This window comes from Eubalaena glacialis, chromosome 14, assembly GCF_028564815.1.
Source record: "Eubalaena glacialis isolate mEubGla1 chromosome 14, mEubGla1.1.hap2.+ XY, whole genome shotgun sequence".
In the NCBI taxonomy this organism is placed as follows: Eukaryota; Metazoa; Chordata; class Mammalia; order Artiodactyla; family Balaenidae; genus Eubalaena; species Eubalaena glacialis.
Genome location: NC_083729.1, coordinates 59,168,735 through 59,190,153, shown reverse-complemented (window position 1 = coordinate 59,190,153; position 21,419 = coordinate 59,168,735). Strand labels below are relative to the sequence as shown.

At 36.2% G+C, this 21,419-nt stretch overlaps 1 protein-coding gene across 5 annotated transcripts in view; it reads right to left on the bottom strand.

The window, feature by feature from the left end:
* APLF (aprataxin and PNKP like factor) overlaps positions 1-21,419 on the bottom strand; it is a 100,144-nt gene that overhangs the window by 67,331 nt on the left and 11,394 nt on the right. For all 5 annotated transcript variants that reach the window (XM_061210808.1, XM_061210807.1, XM_061210809.1 and 2 more), the window contains exon 2: positions 17,156-17,227. In XM_061210808.1, the coding sequence (XP_061066791.1) occupies positions 17,156-17,227 (72 nt within the window). The remainder of the gene's footprint in view (positions 1-17,155; positions 17,228-21,419) is intronic.

Here is a 21,419-nt window from a genome sequence, read left to right as displayed (position 1 = left end):
AGGAATCAAAGAAAAAAGCAAAGTTATCAATTAACTGGTTAAAAGATACTTCTATTTTGTTTGAGAGATGACTGGACATTGGAAAGAGAAACATGAAAAATAATTATCAGTATGGAAACTGAGTCCCCCAGTTTTGATATCCAAAATTCACTAATCCCTTGAAAATTCTCTTCTGCTTATTTTCCCCTAATAATTTCTTACTATGATTAAAAAATGAGAAACTATGGGAAGGAAATTCTTGATCAAATTTCTCAAGCAAACAACATACCTTTTTTCTTTACTCCTCACAGAGGAATCTTCTTATTTTGTTTAAACGAAATTCCCCTCTGAAGATCATCATCCATATTCAAATTGCAAGAGGTAAATATATCTCAATGTCAAAACTATTACAATATCCCCTATTTTGAATTATGTTTCCACTGATTACCTCATGTTAGCAAAGATAATGAGAGCTGCCTCCATAATTAATACCTATTGAAAGGCATCTTAAAAATTCTAACTAAAATCAAGCTGAGTTTAGCCATCTCCAGAATAGCCTTCTTGTCATCTAAACCATTGGGTCTTTTAATAAGCTTTAGCATATACCAAAGCAATCCACATTAATGCAGATCTTCAGTTTTTTAAAAGAATTTTACATAGAGCAACTCCCCCTACCACCCATTCATCTGTCTACTTCATCAGTTTAAATGACATTTTTTTCTAGAGACATCAACCATCTCTCCATTTATAGCAAGGTAAATGTCACCCTGAGATTGGACATATGCCAAACATTCTCAGTTTTTCTATTTATACTTCATTAAAGTATCTTGAGATACAACTAAATTTTCACACATCAAAACCTTTTCTGATCCCAACCATTTAATATATCTATAGGTGTTAAGATACGTTTTATTCACCCTGAGTTTGAACAGACTAGAAATGAGTATAAATTCAGCAGGTAAAAACTTCTGTTCCTACTGTAAAAAATATTCATTATGGAAAAATTAAGGAAGCTTATAATAGTCCTCTTTTTAATGTATTTTGAAATTCTAGAAATGCATCAGTATTTTTTTTTCTTTTTACCCCTCAAAAATTTTCTTTTCATTGGGAAACTTGGTTAAAATTTTTATTAAATATAGTTACTTTCATTTTTTAAAAATCTTAATCATTTATGGAATATAAACTAAGTAAGATATAAACAAGTCTAGAATATTGTTATAAAACATGAAGCAAATAATGTTGTTAGGTAGACTACTTTGTATAATTTATTTTTCATTTGTTTTTATTTCTTAAAATGCCTATTTCTATGGAAAAAGAATAGGGTATTTCAAGGGTAAATACAAGATATTCTGATTTAGTTTCAATTATATATTAAAACACACCAAAATAGCCACAAACTTTTATTGAACATCTACAACATTCTTTCATTCCATTCAAATGTCAAGCCCCAGATCATTTACCTCTGAAGTAGCCCGAGTCCATCTCTCTTTAGCATTTGCAGTCACTGCCCTAGTTCAAGCTCTTACCCACTGCTTGCATTTCTTGCTTGTGCTAACATCACATCAAGTCTCCCTGATTTCCTTTACCTCACTGCTTCCTAAGTTATTTTTTTACATTTCCCTACATAAGGCCTCTGATGCTTCTCCAATATAAGCAAAGCATAGCAGTGAAGGCTCTTCATAAATCTACAGTGGTTTGCAACCTCATCTCTCACCTTCATACACTAAAATCTTCACCCTATACATACAATCTTTGATCCAATCATTGAGACCTACTCAAAAATGCTGTTTTGTTTACTACAGCCTCAGTAATGTCTTATCTCACCCCACCTTTCTGCTTGAACTATTGGAACCAGTCCCTATCAGTTCAAAGATTACTATAGTAATCTGATAAATCACCACTAGACTCCAAGGTCCATGGGTGCAGATAACTACCTAACACAGTTCTAACAGTCGATGATTAAAACGACTACAGAAGTCTCTAGCAGCAGGAAGAATCAATGATATTTCAGCTGTCAGTCATTAGTGAATAATCTCAGGAACGGTTCCAAATAGTTTACTATAAGAAGTGAGGCTTGAAGTCTAATGTACTTAATAAAAATGCTACCTGTTGAGTCACTTAAATAGATTCACCCCTAAAACTGTTTAATTGCATTCTCTATAAGATATCATATTACATGATTTTTAAAAATTATAAACGGTACAATTAGGTAAACTAAATTTTAAACAGAATCCACTTTCATTCGCTAAAAAGCTCCTGGTAGCAAGCAGCTCGGCACATGAGCTTACTGGCTTTCAAAATCCCAAGAAAATCACAAAAGTAACTTTAGTTGTCACTTCACATGACTTCATCTGATCAAATACCATAATATACTTTTTTTTTTTAAATTATTTATTTATTTATTTATTTTCATTGGATGACTTGAATAATATATATATGTATTTTTATACAGCAGGTTCTTATTAGTCATCCATTTTATACACATCAGTGTATACATGTCAATCCCAGTCGCCCAATTCATCACACCCCCACCCCCCACCGCTTTCCCCCCTTGGTGTCCGTACGTTTGTTCTCTACATCTGTGTCTCAATTTCTGCCCTGCAAACCAGTTCATCTGCACCATTTTTCTAGGTTCCACATATGTGCGTTAATATACGATATTTGTTTTTCTCTTTCTGACTTACTTCACTCTGTATGACAGTCTCTAGATCCATCCACGTCTCAACAAATGACTCAATTTCGTTCCTTTTTCTGGATGAGTAATATGCCATTGTATATATGTACCACATCTTCATTATCCATTCGTCTGTCGATGGGCATTTAGGTTGCTTCCATGACCTGGCTATTGTAAATAGTGCTGCAACGAACACTGGGGTGCATGTGTCTTTTTGAATTATGGTTTTCTCTGGGTATATGCCCAGTAGTGGGATTGCTGGGTCATATGGTAATTCTATTTTTAGTTTTTTAAGGAACCTCCATACTGCTCTCCATAGTGGCTATATCAATTTACATTCCCACCAACAGTGCAAGAGGGTTCCCTTTTCTCCACGCCCTCTCCAGCATTTGTTGTTTGTAGATTTTCTGATGATGCCCATTCTAACTGGTGTGAGGTGATACCGCATTGTAGTTTTGATTTGCATTTCTCTACTAATTAGTGATGTTGAGCAGCTTTTCATGTGCTTCTTGGCCATCTGTATGTCTTCTTTGGAGAAATGTCTATTTAGGTCTTCTGCCCATTTTTGGATTGGGTTGTTTGTTTTTTTAATATTGAGCTCCATGAGCTGTTTATATATTTTGGAGATTAATCCTTTGTCCGTTGATTCGTTTGCAAATATTTTCTCCCATTCTGAGGGCTGTCTTTTCGTCTTGTTTATGGTTTCCTTTGCTGGGCAAAAGCTTTGAAGTTTCATTAGGTCCCATTTGTTTATTTTTGTTTTTATTTCCATTACTCTAGGAGGTGGATCAAAAAAGATCTTGCTGGGATTTATGTCAAAGAGTGTTCTTCCTATGTTTTCCTCTAAGAGTTTTATAGTGTCCAGTCTTACATTTAGGTCTCTAATCCATTTTGAGTTTATTTTTGTGTATGGTGTTAGGGAGTGTTCTAATTTCATTCTTTTACATGTAGCTGTCCAGTTTTCCCAGCACCACTTATTGAAGAGACTGTCTTTTCTCCATTTTATGTCCTTGCCTCCTTTGTCATAGATTAGTTGACCATAGATGTGTGTGTTTATCTCTGGGCTTTCTATCTTGTTCCATTGATCTATGTTTCTGTTTTTGTGCCAGTACCATATTGTCTTGATTACTATAGCTTTACAGTATAGTCTGAAGTCAGGGAGTCTGATTCCTCCAGCTCCACTTTTTTCCCTCAAGACCGCTTTGGCTATTCAGGGTCTTTTGTGTCTCCATACAAATTTTAAGATTTTTTGTTCTAGTTCCGTAAAAAATGCCATTGGTAATTTGATAGGGATAGCATTGAATCTGTAGATTGCTTTGGGTAGTATAGTCATTTTCACAATATTGATTCTTCCAATCCAAGAACATACCATAATATACTTTTAAATTAACCACAGAATCATGGAATTTGGGGAAAGGAACCAAAAACTACTTAGCTAAATTAGGAAAGAAAATGACTACATTTTAGAAGCTAAACCATCCAAACAGTACATTTAACCAAGGCCTGGGGCAGGCCGGTGAGACTAATACAGAATAGGGAATATTAAAGCAAAAGCTGCCAGGAAAATAAGCACTGTTACCTACATGCTCAAATTAAAGAAAAAGAAAAAAAAGACAACTCTGAAAGCTGCAATGAATATAATCTATCTAGTTCTGGCAATTAAAATTCATGAGGATTTGGCCTTAAGTCCTTCCTAGGTGTTTCTGCAATTGGAAGCATTTCTATTTCCTTTAAGTCTGTGTTAAAAGAAAGCAGTATAATAAAATTTGGAGAGAAAGGGTAGAAGTAGAAATTAAAAACAGAGGCTATATAAATTTGGTAGGCAATTACTTCATTGGTCAGTCATTTTATAAACTATATTAATATAAAATTTTATAAGCAAGATGGCATAAGAACGGAGATGCAGTGTAATTTATGCAACATCATATTCCTAAAAAGAGCTGTGAATGTTTGATTTTTTTTTTAAGTTATAATTGAAATGTAATGTTTAGAAACCTTTCATTATGTTATCAGCCAACCCCTAATTTATCTCTTAATGTGGCTCTCTGGCATATGGCTAGAGCTTTTGAGTGTTTTTGCACGTTGCTGGGCTTGGAAATGTTCCTTGTTACTCCTCAGCCTTTTAAGTGAAGCCTCCCCTTCCTTGGGTATATGCCATGGTCACCAGTGAGGAATGGTGGGTAGCAGGAAGGACAAGAGTCAAAACAGGAATATACATATCTTCTACCTGAACCCTGAATATTCTCTAAATGAGGTTTCCTTGTTATAGGCTAAGAGAAGACCATGTTCTTATTCATGAGTATTTTAAAGATTCAAATGAATCTCTAAACAATATTAAATAATGATATAGTCCTAAGTTTATAAAAACTAAGATGTTAAATACAAAGGCATAAAATTGTAAGAGAAGAAAAGGTAAAATACTTAAGAAAGGAAACTGATTACATTTCTTTAAAAAGACATCACAAACCCAAAGTCAAGAAAACAGTCAGTTTGAGTATTTTTTCCTCAGTTGAAAGCACTTAATATTTAAATGATAGGTGGCTAAATATTAGGCATTTAGCAAATCATCCACAAAGAAAGTGGACCAATCTGTGTGGTCCGTGATCATCTTTTTCTTTTCCTAAAAATGTTCATACAGGAGATCCCAGAACTAACAGCAAAAATGACATCCCAAGAAATCTGATGTTTGCTCCTAAAACTCACATCTAAATAAATATTACTCATTGAGTAAGCCTTTAAAAAAAAATCTATGTCAAACTATATACACTCCAACTAAAAAGCCACACATACAAGAAGTCCAAAAGGTTGTATCTTAAGTTATAAAATAGACAAAAATTTATCAGTATTTATAAAAAAGGAGCAGACAGACACAACATTTGGAATGAAAAGAATGACATAAGTACACATAAAATAAAACTTTTGAAAAATAATAGAATACTATAAATACTTTATTCCAATGTATGTGTAAACATGGCCAAAACTGACAACTGTCTTAAAGAATATACACAAAACTGACGTTTAAAAAGAGAATGGGAAAAAGCAGCCCTGTTATTCCGTGTCACCAGAAGAGAAACATCAAGAGCTCTGAGAGTTCCTTTATGTAGAAGTCTCAGCCCGCCCCATAGGGGAGGCAACCTGGTGCCCAGCAGTATGTGACTAGGTGATACTCAAAATGCATTAATGGATTCAGGGAGCAAAAAACCAAGTATTTTTGTCACAAAGGAAAAGCTTGATTTGCAAGGTTTTTACTGAGAAGAGACCTTCAAGATGGAGGAGGAGTAAGACGTGGAGATCACTTTCCTCCCCACAAATACATCAGAAATACATCTAAATGTGGAATAACTCCTACAGAACACCTACTGAACGCTGGCAGAAGACCTCAGACTTCCCAAAAGCCAAGAAACTCCCCACGTACCTGGGTAGGGCAAAAGAAAAAACAAAAAACAGAGAAAAAGAATAGGGATGGGACCTGCACCTCTGGGAGGGAGCTGTGAAGAAGGAAAAGTTTCCACACACTAGGAAGGCCTTCGCAGGCGGAGACGGGAGGCGGGGGGTGGCAGGGGGGAAGCTCTGGAGCCATGGAGGAGTACGCAGCAACAGGCTTACAGAGGGCAAAGCGGAGAGATTCCCGCACAGAGGATCGGTGCCGAGCAGCACTCACCAGCCCGAGAAGCTTGTCTGCTCATCCGCCAGGGCGGGCGGGGGCTGGGAGCTGAGGCTTGGGCTTCGGAGGTCAGATCCCAGAGAGAGGACTGGGGTTGGCTGCGTGAACACAGCCTGAATGAAGGGGGCCAGTGCACCACAGCTAGCTGGGAGGGAGTCTGGAAAAAGTCTGGACCTGCCACAGAGGCAAGAGACCATTGTTTCGGGATGCGCGAGGAGAGGGCATTCAGAGCACTGCCTAAACGAGCTCCAGAGACGGGCACGAGCCGCGGCTATCAGCGCGGACACCAGAGATGGGCATGAGACGCTAAGGCTGCTGCTGCAGCCACCAAAAAGCCTGTGTGCAAGCACAGGTCACTCTCCACACCTCCCCTCCCGGGAGCCTGTGCAGCCCACCACTACCAGGGTCCCGAGATCCAGGGACAACTCCCCGGGAGAACACATGGCACGCCTCAGGCTGGTGCAACGTCATGCCTGCCTCTGCTGCTGCAGGCTCGCCCCGCATTCCATACCCCTCCCTCCCCCCGGCCTGAGTGAGCCAGAGCCCCCTAATCAGCTGCTCCTTTAACCCCGTCCTGTCTGGGTGGGGAACAGAGGGCAACCTACATGCAGAGGCGGGGCCAAATCCAAAGCTGAATCCCAGAAGCTGTGCGAACAAAGAAGAGAAAGGGAAATCTCTCCCAGCAGCCTCAGGAGCAGCGGACTAAATCTCCACAATCAACTTGATGTACCCTGCATCTGTGGAATACCTGAATAGACAACAAATCATCTCAAATTGAGGAGGTGGACTTTGGGAGCAACTGGAGACTTGGGGTTTGCTTTCTGCATCTAATTTGTTTCTGGTTTTATGTTTGTTTTGCATTCAGAGTTTATTATCATTGGTAGATTTGTTTATTGATTTGGTTGCTCTCTTCCTTTTTTCTTTAATATATATATATTTTTTTCCTTTTTTTTTTTTTTTTTTGCTGAGTGTGTATGTATATGCTCCTTTGTGTGATTTTGTCTGTACAGCTTTTCTTTAACCATTTGTCCTAGGGTTCTGTCTGTTTTTATTTTGTTTTGTTTTTTGTATAGTTTTAATAAGCACTTGTTATTATTGGTGGATTTGTCTTTTGGTTTGCTTGCTCTCTTCTTTTTTTTTTTATTACTTTAAAATATTTTTTATTTTAATAACTTTATTTTATTCCTTCTTTCCTCCCTCCCTCCCTCCCTCCCTTCCTTCCTTCCTTCCTGTGCTCCGGCCAGGTGTCAGGCCTGTGCCTCTGAGGTGGCAGAGCCGAGTTCAGCACATTGGTCGACCAGAGACCTCCCAGCTCCACGTAATATCAAACGGCAAAACCTCTCTCAGAGATCTCCATCTCAACGCTAAGACCCAGCTCCACTCAACGACCAGCAAGCTACATTGCTGGACACCCTATGCCAAACAACTAGCAAGACAGGAACACAACCCCACCCATTAGCAGAGAGGCTGCCTAAAATCATACTAAGGTCACAGACACCCCAAAACACACCACCAGACGTGATCCTGCCCACCAGAAAGACAAGATCCAGCCTCATCCACCAGAACACAGGCACTAGTCCCTTCCACCAGGAAGCCTACACAAGCCACTGAACCAACCTTAGCCACTGCGGGCAGACACCAAAAACAACAGGAACTACGAACCTGCAGCCTGCGAAAAGGAGACCATAAACACAGTAAGGTAAGCAAAATGAGAAGACAGAGAAATACACAGCAGGTCAAGGAGCAAGGTAAAAACCCACCAGACCAAACAAATGAAGAGGAAATAGGCAGTCTACCTGAAAAAGATTTCAGAATAATGATAGTAAAGATTATCCAAAATCTTGGAAATACAATAGAGAAAATACAAAAAACGTTTAACAAGGACATAGAAGAACTACAGAGCAAACAAACAATGATGAACACCACAATAAATGAAATTTAAAATTCTCTAGAAGGAATCAATAGCAGAATAACTGAGGCAGAAAAACTGATAAGTGACCTGGAAGATAAAACAGTGGAACTAACTACCATAGAGCAGAATAAAGAAAAAAGAAAGAAAAGAATTGAGGACAGTCTCAGAGACCTCTGGGACAACATTAAATGCACCAACATTCGAATTATAGGGGTCCCAGAAGAAGAAGAGAAAAAGAAAGGGACTGAGAAAATATTTGAAGAGATTATAGTTGAAAACTTCCCTAATATGGGAAAGGAAATAGTTAATCAACTCCAGGAAGCGCAGAGAGTCCCATACAGGACAAATCCAAGGAGAAACATGCCAAGACACATATTAATCAAACTATCAAAAATTAAATATAAAGAAAACATATTAAAAGCAGCAAGGGAAAAACAACAAATAACATACAAGGGAATCCCCATAAGGTTAACAGCTGATCTTTCAGCAGAAACTCTGCAAGCTAGAAGTGAGTGGCAGGACATATGGAAGTGATGAAAGGGAAAAACCTACAACTAAGATTACTCTACCCAGCAAGGATCTCATTCAGATTCGACGGAGAAATTCAAACCTTTATAGAAAAGCAAAAGCCAAGAGAATTCAGCACCAACAAACCAGCTTTACAACAAATGCTAAAAGAACTTCTCCAGGCAGGAAACACAAGAGAAGGAAAAGACCTACAAAAACAAACCCAAAACAATTAAGAAAATGGTAATAGGAACACATATTGATAATTACCTTAAATGTAAATGGATTAAATCCTCCAACCAAAAGACTGGCTGAATGGATACAAAAACAAGACCCATATATATGCTGTCTACAAGAGACCCAATTCAGAGGAGGGACACATAGAGACTGAAAGTGAGGGGATGGAAAAAGATATTCCATGCAAATGGAAATCAAAAGAAAGCTAGATTAGCAATTCTCATATCAGACAAAATAGACTTTCAAATAAAGACTATTACAAGAGACAAAGAAGGACACTACATAATGATCAAGGGATCGATCCAAGAAGAAGATATAACAATTGTAAATATTTATGCACCCGACATAGGAGCACCTCAATACATAAGGCAAATGCTAACAGGCATAAAAGGGGAAATCGACAGTAACACAATCATAGTAGGGGACTTTAACACCCCACTTTCACCAATGAAGAGATCAACCAAAATGAAAATAAAAAAGGAAACACAAGCTTTAAATGATACATTAAACAAGATGGACTTAATTGATATTTATAGGCCATTGCATCCAAAAACAACAGAATACACTTTCTTCTCAAGTGCTCATGGAACATCCTCCAGGATAGATCATATCTTGGGTCACAAATCAAGCCTTGGTAAATTAAAGAAAATTGAAATCATATCAAATATCTTTTCTGACCACAATGCCAAGAGACTAGATATCAATTACAGGAAAAAATCTGTTAAAAATACAAACACATGGAAGCTAAACAATACACTACTAAATAACCAAGAGAACACTGAAGAAATCAAAGAGGAAATCAAAACATACCTAGAAACAAATGACAATGAAAACTCGAAGACCCAAAACCTATGGGATGCAGCAAAAGCAGTTCTAAGAGGGACGTTCATAGCAATACAATCCTACCTCAAGAAACAAGAAACATCTCCAATAAACAACCTAACCTTACACCTAAAGAAAGGAGAACAAAAAAAAACCCCAAAGGCAGCAGAAGGAAAGAAATCATAAAAATCAGATCAGAAATAAATGAAAAAGAAATGAAGGAAACAACTGCAAAGATCAATAAAACTAAAAGCTGGTTCTTTGAGAAGATAAACAAAATTGATAAACCATTAGCCAGACTCATCAAGAAAAAAAAGGAGAAGACTCAAATCAATAGAATTAGAAATGAAAAAGGAGAAGTAACAACTGACACTGCAGACATACAAAGGATCATGAGAGATTACTTCAACCAACTATATGCCCAAAATGGCCAACTGGAAGAAATCGACAAATTCTTAGAAAAGCACAACCTTCTGAGACTGAACCAGGAAGAAATAGAAAATATAAACAGACCAATCACAAGCACTGAAATTGAGACTGTAATTAAAAAATCTTCCAAAAAACAAAAGCTGAGGACCAGATAGCCTCAGAAGCAAATTCTGTCAAACATTTAGAGAAGAGCTAACACCTACCCTTCGCAAACTCTTCCAAAATATAGCAGAGGGAGGAACACTCCCAAACTCATTCTACGAGGCCACCATCACCTTGATACTGAAAGCAGACAAAGATGTCACAAAGAAAGAAAACTACAGGCCAATATCACTGATGAACATAGATGCAAAAATCCTCAACAAAATACTAGCAAACAGAATCCAACAGCACATTAAAAGGATCATACACCATGATCAAGTGGGGTTTATCCCAGGAATGCAAGGATTCTTCAATATACGCAAATCAGTCAATGTGATAAACCATATTAACAAATTGAAGGAGAAAAACCATATGATCATCTCAATAGATGCCGAAAAAACTTTTGACAAAATTCAACACCAATTTATGATAAAAACCCTCCAGAAAGTAGGCACAGAGGGAGCTTACCTCAACATAATAAAGGCCATATATGACAAACGCACAGCCAGCATCGTTTTCAATGGTGAAAAATTGAAACCATTTCCTCCAAGATCAGTAAAAAGACAAGGTTGTCCACTATCACCACTATTATTCTACATAGTTTTGGAAGTTTTAGCCACAGCAATCAGAGAAGAAAGAGAAATAAAAGGAATCCAAATTGGAAAAGAAGAAGTAAAGCTGTCACTGTTTAGGGATGATATGATACTATACATAGAGAATCCTAAAGATGCTACCAGAAAACTACTAGAGCTAATCACTGAATTTGGTAAAGTCGCAGGATACAAAATTAATGCAAGAAATTTCTTGCATTCCTATACACTAATGATGAAAAATCTGAAAGAGGAATTAAGGAAACACTCCCATTTACCACTGCAACAAAAAGAATAAAATACCTAGGAATAAACCTACATAAGGAGACAAAAGACCTGTATGCAGAAAACTATAAGACACTGATGAAAGAAATTAAAGATGATACAAACAGATGGAGAGATATACCATGTTCTTGGATTAGAAGAATCAACATTGTGAAAATGACTATACTACCCAAAGCAATCTACAGATTCAATGCAATCCCTATCAAACTACCACTGGCATTTTTCAAAGAACTAGAACAAAAAATTTCACAATTTCTATGGAAACACAAAAGACCCCGAATAGCCAAAGCAATCTTGAGAAAGAAAAACGGAGCTGGAGGAATCAGGCTTCCTGACTTCAGACTCTACTACAAAGCTACAGTAATTAAGACAGTATGGTACTGGCACAAAGACAGAAACATAGATCAATGGAACAGGATAGAAAGCCCAGAGATAAACCCACACACATATGGTCACCTTATTTTTGATAAAGGAGGCAAGAATATACAATGGAGAAAAGACAGCCTCTTCAATAAATGGTGCTGGAAAAACTGGACAGCTACATGTAAAAGAATGAAATTAGAATACTCCCTAACACCATACACAAAAATAAACTCAAAATGGATTAAAGACCTAAATGTAAGGCCAGACATCATCAAACTCTTAGAGGAAAACATAGGCAGAATGCTCTATGACATAAATCGCAGCAAGATCCTTTTTGACCCACCTCCTAGAGAAACGGAAATAAAAACAAAAATAAACAAATGGACCTAATGAAACGTAAAAGCTTTTGCACAGCAAAGGAAACCATAAACAAGACGAAAAGAGAACCCTCAGAACGGGAGAAAATATTTGCCAACGAAGCAACTGACAAAGGATTAATCTCCAAAACATACAAGCAACTCACGCAGCTCAATATCAAAAAAACAAACAACCCAATCCAAAAATGGGCAAAAGACCTAAATAGACATTTCTCCAAAGAAGATATACAGATTGCCAAGAAACACATGAAAGAATGCTCAACATCATTAATCATTAGAGAAATGCGAATCAAAACTACAATGAGATGTCATCTCACACCAGTCAGAATGGCCATCATCAAAAAATCTACAAACAATAAATGCTGGAGAGGGTGTGGAGAAAAGGGAACCCTCCTGCACTGTTGGTGGGAATGTAAATTGATACAGCCACTATGGAGAACAGTATGGAGGTTCCTTGAAAAACTAAAAATCGAACTATCATACGACCCAGCAATCCTACTACTGGGCATATACCCTGAGAAAACCATAATTCAAAAAGAGTTATGTACCACAATGTTCATTACAGCTCTATTTACAATAGCCAGGACATGGAAGCAACCTAAGTGTCCATCAACAGATGAATGGATATAGAAGATGTGGCACATATATACAATGGAATATTACTCAGCCATAAAAAGGAACGAAACTGAGTTATTTGTAGTGAGGTGGATGGACCTAGAGTCTGTCATACAGAGTGAAGTAAGTCAGAAAGAGAAAAATAAATACCGTATGCTAACACATATATATGGAATCTAAAAAAAAAAAAAGAAAGAAAGAAAAAAAATGGTCAGAAGAACCTAGGGGCAAGACGGGAATAAAGATGCAGACCTACTAGAGAATGGACTTGAGGATACGGGGAGGGGGAAGGGTAAGCTAGGACAAAGTGAGAGTGTGGCATGGACATATACACACTACCAAACGTACAATAGCTAGCTAGTGGGAAGCAGCCGCACAGCACAGGTAGATCAGCTCGGTGCTTTGTGACCACCTAGAGGGGTGGGATAGAGAGGGTGGGAGGGACGGAGATCCAAGAGGGAAGAGATATGAGGACATACGTATATGTATAACTGATTCACTTTGTTATACAGCAGAAACTAACACACCATTGTAAAGCAATTATACTCCAATAAAGATGTTAAAAAAATAAATAAATAAATGGTGCAAAGGATGCATTATCCCTGAAGGACTAGAACTAAAATACAAATCAATTTTCTATAGCTTTCTCTTGGAATTATCATTATATATATAAACAAAGATTGATGTATACCGAAAAAAAGAGCCTCTCTTATTTTCTGTTTTTTTAATTTGGAAAGCATTTTTTTTAAAACAAAATGAGTTGTAGAAAAGCTATTTTAGTATTTTATAGCTATTTTACAAGTGCACCCATAATTTCATGGGAAGCAAAACAATCACAACTCAGAAAGTTCATTGTGCAATAGAAAAGATACAATCACCCAAAGCTGCATATTTTGAGAATCAATACCAAATGGCAAAAAATACATATCTTTTGCAATTTATACACAGTTATAGAACTACTCTCTCAACCATCCAAGAACCAAAGAGTAAGTTTTTATTAAAATGAAATAAAAGCATTGACAGCTAATGAATTCACCCTGATGACATAACTAACCACTGGTGACACAGTCATTTACAAAGAACATCATCATTTTGCCTTTAGAATGCATTTTCTCCCTGATGATACCAGACTGTACATTAAATTTAAACGACACACAAAAAAGCTAACATCATCTCCTCATGAGCTAATATTATCTCCTCATGCACTATTTCCAAGAACTGCTAAGAGCTAGAGCCTTTTCTAAAGGGAAATATTAGAGCAGGAAAAAAAGACAAATTCATCCAATTTAAAAGTCCAAATTAGTTACTGCCCTAATTGCATTCATCTATCATTGCCAAAGCTACTTTTTTATTTACTTAGATTTCTAATTTGAGGGAAAGCAAAAAAAGATTTAATTACTTAAACATAAAGTGGAGTATACAGCATACAGAAGGGATCATCAAAACAAAATATCTGCTATATTTATTTATATAATTTTACAAAGTTTTTTAAACTAAAACTTCTCTCAACACTTTATTACAGTTGTATACATAATTTGCTTTAGATCAAATAATTTGTGATTGACTAGAACAGAGAATAAGTGATATTTAGCACACATTATGTTAAAATGAATAAACTGGAAGTTATTTGTCCATCTCATACTCATTATTTCTAATCTTAAACTTCCATTAACAAAGTCAGTGTTAGAATTCCTCTAAACTGCTCTAAATTGCACCTTGAAGGTGCAGCTACAATAAGATGCTGATTAAATAAATAAATCTATTTCAAGGGGATAGGTATTTCATTGAAACTATATTAATATAAACAAAAAATCAAGCATTATATAAAGCAAAGAACCCATACGTATATCACTAAGTCCAAGAAGCAGCTTTCCTTCAACTAATATAATTCTTGGAATAAAATTCAAAACCCAATTAAATATTTTTCTAAAAGAGCAATCAAATTCTAGTATTAGAACTGCACATTTCCTTAAAAAAACTTTTTTTATGTCTTCCAATGTTTGGTAGTTTGGCATTACAGAAATAACTGCAATATACTGTACTATTCTTTACCCTTTTTTCATGTTATAAATATTCCATAATAACTTTTTAGAGACATAATACATGTAAGATATTATGTGTGGACCCACCACCCAGTTTAAGAATATTACCATTACCTTTGATGTTCCCAGTGAGTCTTTACCTAACCACTCTCTTCTCAGTTTCCTCAGATGTAATTATCCTGATTTTTGTGTTTATCACTTCCTTGATTTTCTTTATGGTTTCACCACCTATGTTTATGACCCTGAATATATTGTTTATTTTGTAGGATTTTTAATCTTACATAAATGAAGCCACACTGTAAATATTCTTCCAATGCTTGCTTTCATCATTATTATGTTCCTGATTTTAATCCATGCTTTTTCAGCTTTCACTGTAATGTATCTTCACTGTTGTACTACATTTCATTAAATGAATATATCACAATATATTTATTGATTTTACTGTTGGTGGAAATTTATGTTGCTTCTAGTGTTTTGCTATCATATAAACAATTTTGCTCTTCAGGCTCTTGTACATATCTATTGGTACCTGTGTGTGCGTGAGGCCTGCTTGCAGGGAATACAAGCCTTCATCTTTAGGAAATAGCGTCAAGCTACTTTCCAAAGTGGCTGCACCATCTAAGCTCCCACCCACAGCTCATAACTATTCCACTTGTTCTACCGCTCCCCCAACACTTGAAATTGTTAGACTTTTCATTTTTGCCAATCTGTTGGGTGTGGAATCGTATCTCATTGTGGTTTCATTTATTTCTCCATCTAATAAGAAGGCTGAGCACCTGCTTTTCATGTTTACTAGCCAGTCAGGTTTCCACTTCTGCAATGTGCCACTCAAATCTTCAGCCCATTTTTCTATTGGATTATCTTCTTCTCATTGACTGAAAGCATTTGCTATAAATTTTGGATATCATTCCTTTGTCAATTATATGTGTTTTAAGTATCTTCTCCCCGTTGTATTTTTCATTTTCATTATAGTGTCTTTTGATCAGCAAAGGTTCTTAATTTTAATGTAATTGGCTTTTTTTCAATCTTTCTTTTACAGTTTCTGCTTTTTATATCTTATTTAAAAAACCTTTCCCTACCCTAAGGTCATAAAGGTTTTATCCTACGTTATCTTCTAACAGTTTTACAGTTTTGACTTTCACATTAATCTATCTGGAATTGATTTTTGCGTATGGTTTTAGGTAGGGGTCTAATTATTTTTTTTATTTTTTTGCCCAAACAAACAACAAACAGTCCCAGTACCACTTACTGATAAACAGTTCTCTTCTCCATTGATATGCAATGTCAGCTCTGGCCCAAATCAAATTCCCACATACAAAAGCCTGAATCTAAGATTGCTTTCAGTTCTAAAGTTCTACTCAACTGAAGGCACTAAAATGTCTTGTGAAGATAAGCTGAAACAATTAGTTTTAACTTCAAGAATTTTTTTTTAAAGAAGAGAACATGGCAAAAGAATCCTGACTTGGAAAATGTGATGAAAAAAAAAAAAAATACTGCAGAGGGTTCAAAGAACCTGAGTTCTAATTCTCATTTAACAACTTGCTGACTATGTAGAATTAGACATTCTAAGTTGTCAAAAATAATAGTACCAAGAAAAGGGTAAAAACACTTACCTTTTTCCCATGTGTATAAGGTCACATACTAAAAGTTCATAAAATTATACTAAATAACATTTAAAAGATAAATATAAACAAAGGTATAGTTTAAATAAAATGTTACCATCCCAAATTTTAGTTTTAAAAGTCTATAATCTAATGTGGAATTTTTGCTCTAACTTCTAATTTTGTATCTACCACAGTTTGGTGCTCAAAAGACACTTGTTGACTTACATCAACACAATCTAATTAAAGACCAAGCAAGGTAAAGAATGTTTTCTAAAAGGTGCCTTCTTTGATTGAACATTGTTAAACACCCATACAGAAATCTGACCCACTTCATAAGGGATAAAGTTTAATCTGAAGAAAGAATTTTCCATTAATAAAATCACCTTTAAGTATATTTATTTTATATTATCGATACTCTTTTAAATAGTCACAGAAGTTCAAAATACACCTGAATACTTTTCATCCAAGTATAGACATGACTCCAATTAAGCATCTCTATTAAGCCAATTTGGAAAATACTCTAGGTACAGAAATCTATTGAAACAAGCCTATAACACTTAAGTGACTTTGGTTGCTAACCCATCCCCCAAAAGCCAACCATTACACAGTTATGGACTTTCTTATAGAATCTTATTTGTAATACCTACTCATGAACAAAATCATAATGTACACATGAACTGGTAGTCACCTTTCATTAAGATTCTAACTACATAAATGTAGCACTGCCCCACGGGGAAAAAAACGTAGCTTAAATAGTTTAGATCTTTATCTCCCAATTATCTTCTGGCAATAAGAAAAACATATTCCGACATTAATTCCCTATTTTCATAACCTTAAAAATAAGCCCCTCCAATCAGGAGCTGGAAACATGTGAGAGAGAAAATGTTAAAATAAATCATTAATAACATATTTACCGGTTTGATTCGAAGCTGACCACCCACCACTTCAAGAATGGCATGTCTTCTGGACACTCTCTTATCTGTTATCTACAGGAGAAAAAAAATTAAAATTTCAAACACAGCCACCTCCCTAAAAAACAATAACAACAACAACAAACCCCACAGCAATGTTTCTGAAATTAGTAGGCTAGATGTGAAATCTACTATTCATTCAACAACTGTATATTGAAATGACTGTCCTCACTGAACAAATAACGAAACAACTCAGAGATTAAGGGACCTGCCCAAAGTCACAGAAAAATAAACAGTGAAGCAGAGACTCAAGGTTGGAAACTAACAGATCCCAAAACCTTTCATGATGGTTTCCATTCAAGACAGACATTTAGTGGGGATCCTTATCAATAAAATTCATAAAATGAGAAAAAAATCTATATAATATGTACTTATCAGGAAGCATTCCAGATACAGATAAGATACAGTATGTTATAACGACAGAAGGTCTCAAAAAGCAGCAGTCTGGTAAATGTAAAAGGTAAGACTACAAGCTTTGGGGTCACGCAGACCCAGGTCAGGCAGACCTGCATTTGAGCTCAGGGACATTAGCAGTAGTTAAGAGAACAGGAAGGTAGGAGAGGGAGCAGTGAAAACCAAGTATTTACAGTGAAGAAAAAATTTTTAAATATATATTTGCTTGCTGTTTTGAGCCAACACTGTTCTACTTACTCCCACAATCACTTCTGCACACCAAAGTTTAAAAATTGGGGACCTCCCTGGTGGCGCAGTGGATAAGACTCCATGCTCCCAATGCAGGGGGGCTGGGTTCGATCCCTGGTCAGGGAACTAGATCCCATATACATGCTGCAACTAAGAGGTCACATGCCACAACTAAGGAGCCCGCCTGCCACAACTAAGACCTGGTGCAACAAAATAAATAAATAAATATTTTAAAAATAATAATAATAAAATAAATTGCAACCTTCACTTCTGCACTTTCTATCTCCCCTCTCCACAATTAAAAAAAAAAAATTGCTTGCACTTTCAATGTTGAAATTGCCAATCAAGCCTTCCCTGCATGGCTATTAACAGAACAGTTAAGATTACCTTTGTAATTTGTGACTTTATGTAATGAAAACATTTTAATCACCAATTTTACTTAGCACCATAATTATCCGGCCTATCTCTTCATTACCTTAGTATCTATCACTTCTGACCTTATCCAAATCAGGACCAAAATTATCAGTAAATACAGACTGTAGCAAAGCCTAAATTCAAGTAAACCCATTAGTTCTACAAAAACTTGCAAAAATATGAAACTTCCAGGAATCAGTACTCATTTTTTTAGCCAAAGACTAATTCCACACTTAAGGCTGTGACTATATAAAAACAGTAACATCAAGCATCGCAGTGGAATAAATTCCACATAGTGAAGATTCCACACAGCTACAGTTGATTTTTAGAACATTTTCTAAAATAAAGTATCTTAAAGGTAGCCTATTTAAAATATATCCACTATTAGCCACAAAGGCTATTTCAGAAAATTAAATATAAACTGGTAGCCTATTCAATCAGAAAAGAGAGAATAGAAATTTGGAGGTTCTTGTATTCTTCCCATAATGTGCCTTAGTGGGCCCAAAACAGCAGTTATCTAATAATCCACTTTACCATTTGCACAGATTTTATCATTTGCATAGAACTTTCACTTAAATATTGAGCTTCACCCTAATACTGTCATAGCTATTATTCACATTTCACATATTTGGAAGCTGAAAGTCCAGAGAATTTAAGTTGCTTGTGTAGGTCACTCTTCAAGCAGGTAGGACTCCAAATCCATACTTATTAACAAAAATAAATACCTGAGAAAAACAGTCATATATTACTCTATGCCTACAGGTAATCATTCAGAAGTAGTTTCAAGAACTGCAAATTATTCTGTGGTGAGGAGTAAGAAGTTTCTATTTATAACTTGGAGAGTAATATCTCATTGTTAACTTCAATAATACAAATTGATTTTCTAACCAACAGAGTAAGAAACTGTCCAATATAAAACCATGACATATAAGGATGGTTCCTGTAATAGTCCAGCTTGGGTTTCTTTCTTTTTCAAACCATATTTTTGCAGGAAGCAATAATATAAAAGTATAATGTGACCTCTAGCGGACACATGTTTCTACAACAATGTAATTTCATCGCAAGCTGTGCATTTCTATAGTACCCACAAAAGTGTTTTAAAGAGTCTTTGAAATTAACATCATTGAGGCATTTAGCTATACCTGTCCCTTTTAAACCACACCTCTAAATAATGAGTAAGTTACAAAATAATAATTTATGCTTTTTCAATGGAAAGTTTAGAGATTTAACAAATTATCATTAAAGCTTATTTGAATTTCAGGATGTGTATGGTGAGAAGCGGGTAAGGTCACAAACAGATCCTAAAGATCTGATGACCTGCTTTATGTAACAGCAATCACTGCTCCTTGTGCAGAGTAAATATTCATACATTCTTATTACCATACTAACTGTAATGGCAATCATTTATCAAGACCAAGGCACTGCTCTATATTTATCACATATATCTTTTTTCATCTTCACAAAACCTGTGGAAGATACTACTATCTTTATTTTTCAGGTGAGAAATGGAAGTGCAGAGAAGTTAAGCAACTACTTAAACTACTTAAAGTTACACAGCCAATAAGCAGCAGGACCAGGATTTGTGATTCTAAAGACATCTTTGCTCTTGGTACTATACTGCTTCCCTCATTATCATTATGTAAAATATCATTTTTATATGATTTAACATCAGCTTGAGTGTCTAAACTAAAACATACTAAAAAACTGGAAATAAGGAAGAATGGCTATTTATTAAGCAAATAGACATTCTAAGAAAACTCAAGCCCTAAATAAAGCTCCAAGAGGCCTCCAGGCTTTCACGTGGTCCTGTTTATTCTAAGATCACACCCAAGTCTAATGAGACGAGTTATCTGAATTCCCAGTTGTCTATTCACAGCAGATAATAATGTGCATAGGGTTTAGTAGTCAGTGCATTAACAATGATGTTGGTCTGCAGGTGGAAAGAAAAAGGCTGTAGAAAAACAAAGAAACATAAAGACCTAAAGGAGTACACTGGCTAGAGACTACTGGGAGTAGGACGCATAACATCCTTCTAAATGTACTAAAGGCTTATCTGAGTTAACTTATTGATTACCAAGAGTCACCAGGTTTAAACAAAAACTTCATTTGAAAGTCAGACATTTCGCATCTTAGAAAACGATAAAAGTAGTTAAAATAGAGGAATTCCAGTGTCCTACCAAATAATTGTAGCCACCTAACTTCTAATCACACCACACATCCTCCAAAAAATCACAGATCAACAAATACAGCAAATAAAACCACCTATTTTCCACATCTAAAGCACAACTAGGAGACAGATTACCACTAACTTTAATTTACATGTAAGAGGGGAAAGAAATGCCAAATGCGGATGAAGCTTCAGGATCTATGCTGGAACAGAATTTAAGTGGCAATTCGGAGGAAGAGAGAAGACAGGGAGCGAGAACCACAAAAAAGTCACCCCTTGAGTGGGAAATGCTGAAAATGCATCCCACATCCAAGAGTTCAGAGATCCAGCAAAATTGAAAATAATTTGGGCATCAATATGAATAATAATAAAAATGGAATATAACACACTCAATACAAAATAATCCATGAGTTCATACTGAACTCAAGAAAGGGGCTGGGGGGCTTGCCTGGTGGCGCAGCGGTTGAGAATCTGCCTGCCAATGCAGGGGACACGGGTTCGAGCCCTGGTCTGGGAAGATCCCACATGCCACGGAGCAACTAGGCCCATGAGCCACAACTACTGAGCCTGCGCGTCTGGAGCCTGTGCTCCGCAACAAGAGAGGCCGCGATAGTGAGAGGCCCGCGCACCGCGATGAAGAGTGGCCCCCGCTTGCCACAACTAGAGAAAGCCCTCGCACAGAAATGAAGACCCAACACAGCCATAAATAAATAAATAAATAAATAAATTAATTTAAAAATTTAAAAAAAAAAAGAAAGGGGCTGGGGTCAGGGCTGGGAGAAAAAGCCTTTCTTTATAAACGAATGACAGCTAACATAGAAGAAATGATGGAATGAGGAAATCACAATTTTGTAACTACTAACATTAATTGACTCAGTAAAGTATCAATGGATGTTAATTTTCAGGTGAAAGCTTGATGGGAAGCAGAATACTCCTGAAGTCTCAAAGCATCACTCACAGATTACTCACAAAAAGAATAGCATC